The sequence below is a fragment of the Camellia sinensis genome, chromosome 3, assembly GCF_055761805.1.
Source record: "Camellia sinensis isolate YWXY chromosome 3, ASM5576180v1, whole genome shotgun sequence".
Lineage (NCBI taxonomy): Eukaryota > Viridiplantae > Streptophyta > Magnoliopsida > Ericales > Theaceae > Camellia > Camellia sinensis.
Window position 1 is genome coordinate 64,093,258 of NC_138963.1, and position 11,936 is coordinate 64,105,193.

Here is an 11,936-nt window from a genome sequence, read left to right on the forward strand (position 1 = left end):
TCCCCAGACTAAGAGTTCTCCTTCCCCACCTTCATCCCAGAAGTCCACCTTCTGCAACTACTGTCAAAATCGCAGTCTTCCGTCGACTCATCTTCTGGTTAATTGTCCTGTTCGCCTCTGTCGGTTTTGCAACAAGACTGGTCCTGGTCATCTCCAGCAAGATTGCTTCCGCAATCCCGCCCGTGCTTCTCGCAATGGTCCTTCCCCCGGGCATTTTTCCCGCAGCACCTCACATCGTTCTGGGCCTCCGTTTAAATCACTCCCTGCTCAACGCACTGCTGCTGCTGCCTCAGAGGATTTACCTTCCCCTGTCCCTATAGATCCTTCCACTCCAGTCTTCTCTCACACAGATGTCGAAGCCATGTTTCAACATTTTTGGCAAAAATCCGGTACCCCTTCCTCTCCTGCCTTGTCTGTCACCGCAGGTAACACTTCCTGGTACTTTGACTCCGCTTGTTGTAATCACATGACCTTTGACTCTACTATTTTTACTCCTATCTCTTTTACTCCTCATGTTCCTTCTATCCATACTGCTGATGGATCTCTTCTGTCTGTAAGTCATGTTGGTTCTGTTTCCACCTCTCACTTATCTTTATCTCATGCCTATCTTATGCCTGCTCTCACTTTAAATCTTATCTCCATTAGTCAATTATGTGAGCATGGTCTAACTGTTACCTTTTCTCCTACTGGTTGTTTGGTGCAGGACCCTCGGACGGGGCAAACCCTTGGGATAGGCTGTAAGCATGGACGCCTCTACGAACTTATCCATATTCATGTTCCGGATTCCTCTCAGATCACAGCTCCTACCACTGCTACCACTGCTCCTTGTTTATCTCCTTTTCAGCTTTGGCACTGTCGTTTAGGCCATCTTTCTGCTGGTCGTTTAAAAACTTTAATTTCTAGTGGTCATTTAGGTCCTGTCAGCTCTGATGCTTTCGATTGTGTGTCCTGTCAACTTGCTAAACAACCTGCTTTGTCGTTTAATAAAAGTGACTCTGTTTCTCTTGCACCATTTGATCTCATCCATTCTGATATTTGGGGACCCTCTCCTACTCCCACTATGGGCGGAGCCCGCTACTTTGTTGTTTTTATTGATGATTTTTCCCGTTTTACATGGTTGTTCCTTATGAAAAGTCGCTCTGAGCTCAAACAACTTTATTACAATTTTGCTGCAATGGTTAACACACAATTTTCTAAAACTATTAAGATTTTTCGCTCCGACAATGCCATGGAATATAAAGATTTTGACTTTCTTTCCTTCCTTCAGAGTCATGGTACTCAACCTCATCGTTCCTGTCCCGGTACGTCTCAACAAAATGGACGTGCTGAACGGAAACATCGGCATATTCTCGACACTACTCGTGCTCTTCTTCTATCTTCCTCTTGTCCGGAACATTTTTGGGGAGAGGCAGCTCTCACTGCTGCTTACACTATCAATTGTATCCCTACACCTGTCATTCAGAATCACACTCCTTATGAGCGTCTGCACGGCACCCGTCCTCCTTACACCAACCTTCGGGTCTTTGGCTCTGCCTGTTTTGTTCTTCTCCAACCTCATGAACGTACCAAACTTGAACCTCGTTCCCGCCTTTGTTGCTTCTTGGGCTATGGTATTGAAAATAAAGGGTATCGTTGTTGGGATCCTCTCTCCCAACGACTTCGTATCTCTCGTCATGTGGTCTTTTGGGAACACAAAATGTTTTCCTCTCTCTCTCTCTTCCGTTTGTCCGTTCCCTCACCCTCTCTGTTTTTTATTGATCCTTCCACTGATCTATTTTCTGATGATCTTCCTCCACCACCCACGCCAGCTTCTCTCGAGATCGCCTTGCCTGCTGGACTGTCCCATGCCCCTGCTCCCTCTGATGGTCCTGCTCTTGCTTCCTCGGACTCCTCCCCTCCTGATGAGTCTCTTCCTCTGGCTCCTCCTCCGTCTGCTCGACCACGCCGGGTAACACAACCTTCTACTCGTCTTCGTGACTTTATTGTTGGCTCTACTGCTTTTTCTACTTATGAACCGACCTCCTATCGTGAGGCTCGCTCTAATCCTCTTTGGCAGCAAGCTATGACTACTGAATTGCAGGCTTTAGCCAAAACTCATACTTGGGACATTGTTGATCTTCCTCCTGGCAAGTCTGCCATTGGCTGCAAATGGGTATACAAAATCAAGACTTGTTCTGATGGATCTATTGAGCGCTACAAAGCCCGCCTTGTTGCCAAAGGCTTTAACCAAGAATATGGTATTGACTATGAAGAGACCTTTGCTCCTGTTGCTCGTCTCACCTCTGTTCGCAGCTTGATTGCTGTTGCTACCTCCCGCCGCTGGGATCTTTATCAAATGGACGTCACCAATGCTTTTCTTAATGGTGTTCTTCTCGAGAAGGTTTACATGCAACCTCCCCCTGGGTCTACTTATCCACCTCATAAAGTCTGCAAACTTCGGCGTGCCTTATACGGTCTCAAACAAGCTCCACGCATTTGGTTTGCCAAGTTCAGCTCTACTATTCATGACTATGGTTTCACCTCCAGCTCTTATGATACTGCTCTTTTTATCCGGAAAACAGCTCAAGGGACCACCCTGCTTTTACTTTATGTGGATGACATGATTATCACCGGTGATGATATCAATGGTATTCTTCGCCTTAAACAGTTTCTTAGCCACCATTTTGAGATGAAAGACCTTGGTCCTCTCAGCTATTTCTTGGGTCTTGAAATCTTCCATGATTCTACGGGTTGTTTTATCTCTCAAGCTAAGTATACCTCTGATCTTCTCACCCGTGCTGGTCTTACGGATTGCAAGACTGCTTCCACTCCCCTCGAGCCTCAGAGTCGTCTTGCACCTCTTGATGGCACTCTTCTCTCTGATGCTACCCTATATCGTCAGCTGGTTGGCAATCTTGTCTATCTCACTGTTACTCGTCCTGATATTGCCTATGCAGTTCATATTGTCAGCCAGTTTATGTCGGCTCCTCGTACCCCTCATTATGCTGCCTTAATTCGTATCCTTCGGTATCTCAAAGGCACCATGTTTCATGGTCTTCATTATTCCGCCCGCTCCTCTCTCCAGCTTCGTGTTTTTTCCGATGCTGATTGGGCTGGAGATCCTACTGACCGCCGGTCTACTACTGGGTTCTGCTTTTTTCTGGGTGATTCTCTTATTTCTTTGCGCAGCAAGAAACAATCTCTTACTGCTCGTTCCAGTATTGAGGCCGAATACCGTGCTCTTGCTGATACTACTCAGGAACTTCTCTGGCTTCGTTGGCTTCTTGCTGATCTAGGTGTTCCCTCCTCTGGTGCTACTGACCTTTTTTGTGACAATCACAGTGCTCTTCAAATTGCTCACAATGATGTTTTTCATGATCGCACCAAACATATTGAGATTGATTGTCATTTCATTCGCCAGCATGTTACCTGTGGTACTGTCCATCTTCTCCCTATTGCTTCCGTCGATCAACCCGCTGATATCTTCACTAAAGCTTATCCTCCTGGCCGCTTCACTGATCTTGTTTCCAAACTCAACTTGGTTGATGCTTTCCCTCCTTGAGTTTGCGAGGGGATGTTAGTCTATTATTATACTTTGTATACTTTAGCATTGTTTATTATTTAGTTGTTATTACTTTGTATACTTTAGCATTGTTTATTATTTAGTTGTTATTATTATGTTTGTTTGCTTTATGCTTTCGGCTCAGTGCCTCGCGTCTCGCATGCCTCGCATAGGCTATAAGAAGCGAGCTAAGCTCCCCTTGTAAATGTACAACAAATTCAATATACATACCTCATTTTATTCACTTGCTCTCTCTCTTTCTATCAATTTCTCTTACAATATATATAATGCAACACAAGCTTCTTAACAGTCATGTGAGGAAACGAGATTGGAAGAAAGACTATAATGAGTGTCAGTCATAAAAGGATGGCAATTGTTGTCGATAATAGAATCAGTGGGCTGCCAAGAAACTTAATACTCTCCATTCTGGAGCGCATGCCCGTTAAAGATGCAGCAAGAACGAGTATCTTGTCAAGAAAATGGCGATACATTTGGTCTTCACTCCTGAATCTTGTGTTTGATGAGCACTTCTTTGAGGAGAATTCCAGTGACAAACCGTTTGGAGCACAAGAGTTCGTGAAGATAATCAGTAAAATACTGTTACTTCACATTGGCCCATTGTCAAATGTACCATCTACATAACATACATAAATTTTGAATTTGATTGCAAGCTTCACATCACTGAATGGCTGTTGTTCTTGACAAGGAATGGTATCAAGGAACTGTGCTTGGAAAATCGTACTCTACAACGGACACGACTGCCTTCTTATGTTTTCTCTTATCCAGGATTGACACATTTGAACCTCAATGGGTTTTCCTTTAAACTACCAAATTCTTTTTTTCGGTTTCGTAACCTAATTAGACTTGATTTCAAGAATGTCGTATTTGATAGGATTATAAGGAACCTTATAACAAATCATGCCCCAACTCCTACTACTGTGCCACTGCTTGAGATTTTGACATTTGAAGGTTGCATTGTGTTCACCGTTTTAATATCCATGCCCCAAAACTCAAAATCTTCTATGCCATTGATAGTGGCAATGTTAATTCTACCATTTTCAACAGCACCCCCAACCTGACCATGCTCTACATTGCGCCGGGGAAGAATGTTGACAACTTCTCGCAAGTTAGACCGATCAATTTGAGTACGTTTTTTGATAATTTGCCTAAAATTGTGACGCTTCATTTTGATGGCTTTTTCCTTATGCTGTGTTTGATTGAGGGATTTGAGGAGGGATTTGGAAAGAGAAATGGAAAAGGTAGGTGAAATGTGAAAAAAATATACCTACATTTCACATAGTTTCACACACCTTTTCCCTTTCCCTTTCCAAATCTCTTCCCAAATCTTCCAACCAAACACAGCATTAAGGTGAGTATAGGATCCATGTTGTATTTTTCATTTTTTAAAAAAAAAAAAAATCAAAATTCACTTTATCTCTTGTGATTTGAAGCTGAAACATTTTATCCTTCTATAGTTAAAATATAAATAGAAAACTTGCATATGATTTTGAATTAATTGTGGTGGTGGTCAGGGAGGATAGAGGGGGCAGCAACGAGGCCTGACTAGGGGAGATGGAGTGGTTGGAGGTGTTGGGGAGAAGGGAGGGTTAGGGCTTGAAGGGTAGGGTTCTTGGGATTTGGAGGTTGTTAAGAAAGATTGAACGTTTAAATATATATATTTTTTTCATTTAAATTTCACTTCAATTTTTTTTTGAAAAATAAACAAATTGTCCATCCTCAAAATTAACACCTATATTATTCATTCCGTTAGTTTGGATAGAAAAAAGTATTAATTGCAATATAGTTCAAAATCGTATGAGACTTTGTTTATGTTTGAGATATAGTCGGTGTTCTACCCTCAAATCACTTGGGGAAAGTGAATTTTGCCTTTTTTTTGGGGTGTGCATCATATGGAAATTTATAGATTGTATGTTGTTTTGTCTTGTTTGCTTCTAAGCTTTTGGCTGCAGTTCCTGTTCCAAAGAGGATTTCTATTATGTTTAATCATTTGAATGATCTCGTTTTGGATGGACTAAGATTTGATGATCTGGATCAAATGTCATGTGTTCTATGTTTGCTCAGAAGTTCTCCCAATTTGAGAGAACTCTACATAACGGTAAGATTGCTGAAACATGATAAAGAGTATTTATTTTTTAATTTTCAAAAAAAAAAAAAAATGATTTTAAGGGTTGCTTTACAATTTATCATCATTTCCAGGTCTCTGCAGGTGGGGCCAATGGCATGGAGTCGGATTTAAGTTATTTGGAAGCACCGGGCTGCATGGACCTTATGTTGAACCTACTTCAAACTGTCAACATAACTTCGATCAATGGATTGAGGTCTGAATTGCTTTTCATCAAATGTGTACTCGCGTCTTCTCCATTGCTTGAGAAGGTAATTGTTCAGTATGATGAAACGGTAGTCGATGCAAAGGAAGGGTTTAGAATCTCAACAGAGTTGATGCGGTTTGGTCGGGCTTCACCAAAAGCAGAATTAGTGTATGTGAAACCATGAAACTCATTAGTTCACTGATCATGACCTCTTTTTAAGATTGTGTTTATTTCTTTCCTCAATACACAATTTATATTAATTGTGCACAATTTAAGGTTGGATGAAAGGACTAAGGTACCGTTTGGTAACACTTATGTTTTCAGTTTTTTGTTTATATTTACAAAAATTTTAAAAATTTAAATAAAAACTTGTTTGGTAAAATTTTTGATTTATAAATAAGTGGTTTCAGTTTATAAATTTGGCTAAAAAATGAAAACACAAAAAATGTGTTTTGGTTTTGAGTTTTGAGTTGTTTTTTTTTTACCACCCAACACTAGTCACCACCCGCCACCATTTTCCACCACTATCTTCCGCTACCACCACTCACCACCCACCCCCCACCATCACTTGCTACCACCACTCACCACCCACCACCCCACCACCCACCTGCCACCACCACCCACCACCCGCCACCACCACCACCCACTTGCCACCCACTCGCCACCACCACCCACCCCTCGCCGTCGCCACCACCACCACTACCCACCACCCACCTGCCATCCGCCCGCCACCACCTACCACCCGCCACTACCATCTACCGCCTGCCACCACCACCCGCCACCTACTTGCCATTACCACTCACCACCCACCTGCCACCACCATCCGCCACCTGCAACCACCAGCAACCACCCACCACCACCACTACCATCATCACCCACCACCTACCTGCCACCACCACCCACCAACACCACCACCACCACCACCACCCACTCGCTACCACCTACTACCCGCCATTCGCCACCCACCCGCCACCACCACCACCCGCCACCGTTACCCACCCCTCACCCACCCACCATCACCACTCGTCATCCGCCACTCACCTGCCACAACCACTCACCACCACCTACTCACTACCACCCACCACCCGCCACCACCCACCCGCCACTGTCACCCATTCACCCATCACGACCACCCGCCACGACCACTCGCCACCACTATCCATCCGCCACCACCCACCACCCCCCTGCCACCACCACCACCCACCACCCGCCACCACCACCACCCATTAGCTACCACCCACCACCCACCACCCGCCACCCGCCACCCGCCACCGTCACCCACCCACCCACCACCACCACCACCACCACCCATTAGCTACCACCCACCACCCGCCACCGTCACCCACCCACCCACCACCACCACCACCACCCGCCACCGTCACCCACCCACCCGTCACCACCACGCACCACCACCAGCTACCCACCACCCATCGTCACCATTTTCCACCACCGTCTTCCGCCGCCACTTGCTACCATTTGCCATTTCTCACTATTTTTTATATTTTTAATTTTTTTAAAAAATATTTTATCAATTACCAAACTTGTTTGTAGTTTATGTTTTTCTAAAAATAAACAAAAACCAGTTTATAAAATTTTTGTAAATATAAATTGAAAACGTAAATATTACCAAACACACCCTAATTTTATATTAATTTGTATATGATTTGCTTGAGAAGCCAATTTGGGGGGTGCCAAAGTTGAAATTTTCATGAATCTATGTGAAGTATGACTTGGATTCACCATTCATACAAATGGCTAACATTCAAATTTCAGTTCCGTAACTCGGTGTTCGTTTCACCAACTTTTTAAGTATTGTCACAGAAATTAGCATGTATTAAATGCAGTACTGCAATTTGTTGATTTTTCTATACAGATATGTTAAATGCACTGAGGTTTTGTTTGGCATAATTTATGAAAGTTAAAAAATTATTAAAAAAAAGTCAAAAAGTTTATACTATTTAGAGGAAGTTTGTGGGGGAAGTCTAGAGGGCAAAATTATTATTTTATCCTTTGAATTCAACTACTCAAAAGTCAAAAGGTCAATAAGGGTAGAATGATTATTTTTATTTTATTATAATATTTTATTACACATCTTTTCATAAAAAGTCAAAAAATTATTCCGAACATATTTTTTTTTCCTTTACTTTTTTAGGCGGAAAGTAAAAAAAAAATACACTTATACAACACATCCCAAATAACCCCTAAAACACAGAAAAGTGCATAGAAAGTGTATTGTGTGATTGAAATTTGTCATGAGTCATGTGTGAAGTCATATTTAAAAGAAATGTTAGGTTATTAGTTTGTGTTTCAATATTGAATTTGAATTAGGATTTAGTGGTGTTTTGGGAAGTTAGTAAAAAATTAACTTTTTGGTGGCTTTTTTGGCAAAAAGTTGGTTTATTTTGGGTAAAAAAATTGACTTTTTTGACTAAAAAAACTAAAAAGCTAAAAAGTTGACTTTTTACCATTGTTTCTAAATGGGGGGATTTGGTCATAGCCCCCCTCACTATCTAATTTCTTTTTCAAAAGGATAAGAATTATATAAAAACTTTCAAAACCCCCTGATATTTTAAAACTTGTTTCTTTTACTATATTACCCTCATATCTATCAGCTCTCCTATTAAGACATTTCACTATGTATTTCAGAGTAAAATTTTACTCTGTATGAAAGTAAAATTTTACACTCTGAAACTAAAAGTAAAATTTTACTCTGTATAAAAGTAAAATTTTACTCTGAAAAATAAGTAAACTGTAAGACTCTGAAGCTAAAAGTAAAATTTTACTTTACATCATTCTCTCTACATTTTCACTATGTATTTCAGAGTAAAATTTTACTCTGTATGAAAGTAAAATTTTACTCTGAATGAGAGTAAAATTTTACACTTTGAAATTAAAAGTAAAATTTTACTCTGAAAAATAAGTAAACTGTAAGACTTTGAAACTAAAAGTAAAATTTTACTCTGTATAAAAGTAAAATTTTACTCTGATTCTGTCAAATGAAAAAAACAGAGCAATAGAACCAGAGTAAAATTTTACTCTGGTTCTATCAAATGAAATTTGATATTTACTCTGAAAAATCGATGGAACTTTGAGCTATGAGCTTTGAATCAGGCCTATAATCCTTGAATCAATCGATGTTTACTTTGAAAAACATTGAATCATGCCTATAATCCTTGAATCAGGCCTATAATCTGAAAATTTTAGAGAAATATCAATTTTTCATACCCCGATTCTTCAGATTTTACAGATTTTTGAAACTTTGAGCTTTCAAACATCTTGAGATTTTTCATACACAGATTTTTCAAATTTTACTTTACATCTTTGAGCTTTTGAGTTCGAATCAAATGATCGCCGAGACCGATCTATGCAATCATTCAAATCTGCGATCTTAAAGACTCAAAACACACACACATATATATATATATATATATATATATATAGATTAGAGATCAGAATATGTAGATATATATATATATATTCGAATTCAAATCTCAAAACACACAAACAATTCAAATCTCAAAATACACAAACACACACATATATATTGATATATATATATAGAGAGAGAGAGATATATTCACAGTTTTGGTTGAAATCACGAGAGCTCCGAACGAATTCAATCCAAACCCTAGGAATGGAAGAGAGAAGGAAAAGAGAAAATTATACTTTCGAGGTCTATTTAAGTTCAATTTCGGAAGTATATATATATATATATATATAAAGCTCTTGATTTGGTTGGTGCTTTGTATATTTGACTTGTTTGTTTCTCGAGAAATTATCAAAAGCAAAAAGAAAGTTTAGCATGGAGTGGCCTACGTATTTAAACGAGTATGAAAAGCTCCTGACAACGATGAACATGAAAAATCAGATTCTTATTCCACCGCTTTTCTAATAATGAGGACTGCAAAACAGTGCGTTAACTCGAACCAATCAAGTATAAGAGGGTGGGGAAGAGAGTGGGAAGAATTAGTTAAGGGTATAATAGTCATATAAAATATTTAAATAATAAATTTTGTCATTTAGGAAAGACTTTATAATTATGAGGGGGTTTAGAAAGTATAATTTTTTTCTTAATCCTTTTAACAATAAAAAGAAGGTAAAAGGGATTTATAGCTAAATTTCTCTTCTAAAAGACCCCTAAGTAAGAAAAGCAAAAAAAAAAAAAAATCTAATTTATTCACTTTTATGTATGATGATGCAATATGAAACATACACGGATACATATGTCCTTTTTTATTTCCTTTATTTTAATTTTTTTACCTGCATCAAAATTGAAAATCGTAAGTACAAAGATATGATTTGTTTAAATTCTAAAATTGAGAAAAACGAACCCACCAAGGTGGGCGTGCCGGAGTGGTTATCGGGCATGACTAGAAATCATGTGGGCTCTGCCCGCGCAGGTTCGAATCCTGCCGCTCACGCGTTTTTAAACCGTTTTTTTTTTTTTGGGGAAGGAAATTGTTTGCCAAAGCTAAATATTAAAAATAAAAACAATATAATATTGTTATAATTATTTTTTAAAATTAAAATTGCCACTACCTTTTAAAGAACAAAAAATTACATTCACCTCCCTTTAGGTTTAGAAAAAATACAAATTATTTTGACATAATTTACTAACGTCCTTGAGATTTTAATTTACATAACTATTAGATTTATTTTTATTAATAATTTGACAGTTGTATAAATAAAAAAAAATATCATTTTCATCTATTTCTTATTTAAATATATACATATATTTTTCAATTGTTTTACCCTCATTAAAATGGAGGCTAATATAATTATGTATAAAATATAAGATTAATTATATTTTTTCAATATTCAAGAGAAGTGTGTGTAATTAATCCAATAAGATATTATAATATGTAGATGTTTATGGTGGGGTGGACAAACGTCGAGCGGGTCGGGTTTGAACTGAGTTGACACTACATGATAAGAAATTGTGTGCCTGTCTTAGTCTGACCTGACCCTAATATTAAGCCTCTATATTTACCCAAGTTCGGTTTAAAAAATAATTATAAATCTACATCCATCCATTAGGCTATATGTTCAAAAAAAAAAAATTTAATCATTCTATAATTAAATTTAACCACACATTATATTTCTTAAATAAATATATTGACATCATTATAAATTGAAAGATTTTGTATATAAATTAAAAAAAAAATTAAATAAATTTAATCACACATTACTACAAATACGAATTTCAATAAAATTAACAAGGATAAAATCTAGATCCAACAAAAAATATAGATTAATATATTATAAATAAATAAATAATTAATTAATTAATTTAATAACGAACTACATCTGGCCGAGTTAGATTAAAAATATAAATTTTAAACCCAATCTATTAATATTTCAGATTAAAAATATTAGCCTAATTCGACTCCATAAACTAAAATAACATTTCCAAACTTTAAAAAATACGGCTGGCCGACATCCACCCTGCTTCGGTTGATTAGTGGTTCAGAATTTCAGGAACATCACTTTCATTTTCTTACACCTACATTTTCTTGCAAAAACAGAATATAGAAAATCGCATGATTATTTATAAAAATTAAAAAAAACCTAGACTAACCGCCGTTGCCGGGGATCGAACCCGGGTCACCCGCGTGACAGGCGGGAATACTTACCACTATACTACAACGACATGTTGGTAAAAGTGGAAGAATTATAATTACTTATTGATAATTTAATTAAAAAAATGACTACTTAGCCAAGAAAAATTTAAGAACGAAATAATAATGAATAAAAAAATTATTCATATAAAAAAATTATAATCAAAGAATTATTATTCTTATTGCTTTCAACAATTGTAATTCATGAATATATCAAAAGCTTATCCTCTAGATCTATTTCTCAATATAAAGCAAAGTATGGAATCAGCTATTTTAGGTGTTTTTAAGTTTTTATTTTCCATTTTTCAACTAACATCTCTTTTTACATTTTAATGCCATTTGTTTTGGGGGCCGAAAAAGCAATTTGGGGCGGCTGCTATGCAGGTGTCCAATTTTGATAATTCAAACTGTTCATATTTTAGAATACATCAAGTAAAATATGCTTAC

At 38.0% G+C, this 11,936-nt stretch overlaps 1 protein-coding gene and 2 non-coding genes across 3 annotated transcripts; 2 read left to right on the forward strand and 1 right to left on the reverse strand.

Moving 5' to 3' along the window:
• Positions 1 to 3,886: 3,886 nt before the first annotated feature.
• On the forward strand, positions 3,887 to 6,055 carry LOC114319308 (F-box/FBD/LRR-repeat protein At1g13570-like). The gene is made up of 3 exons (XM_082918092.1): positions 3,887 to 4,130; positions 5,512 to 5,657; positions 5,759 to 6,055. The coding sequence occupies exons 1-3, from the start codon at positions 3,887 to 3,889 to the stop codon at positions 6,053 to 6,055; spliced, it is 687 nt and encodes a 228-aa protein (XP_082774218.1).
• Positions 6,056 to 10,210: 4,155 nt separating this feature from the next.
• Positions 10,211 to 10,292, forward strand: TRNAS-AGA (transfer RNA serine (anticodon AGA)). The gene has a single exon. It is a non-coding gene; the product is annotated as a tRNA-Ser (tRNA).
• Positions 10,293 to 11,449: 1,157 nt separating this feature from the next.
• Positions 11,450 to 11,521, reverse strand: TRNAD-GUC (transfer RNA aspartic acid (anticodon GUC)). Its single transcript has one exon. It is a non-coding gene; the product is annotated as a tRNA-Asp (tRNA).
• Positions 11,522 to 11,936: the final 415 nt, after the last annotated feature.

Coding starts and splice junctions, on each gene's coding strand:
- LOC114319308 (XM_082918092.1), top strand. CDS start 3,887: ATGAGTGTCAGTCATAAAAGGATGGCAATTGTTGTCGATAATAGAATC. Junction 4,131..5,511: donor AGAGTTCGTGAAGATAATCA/GTAAAATACTGT, acceptor TTTTGGCTGCAG/TTCCTGTTCCAAAGAGGATT. Junction 5,658..5,758: donor TGAGAGAACTCTACATAACG/GTAAGATTGCTG, acceptor CATCATTTCCAG/GTCTCTGCAGGTGGGGCCAA.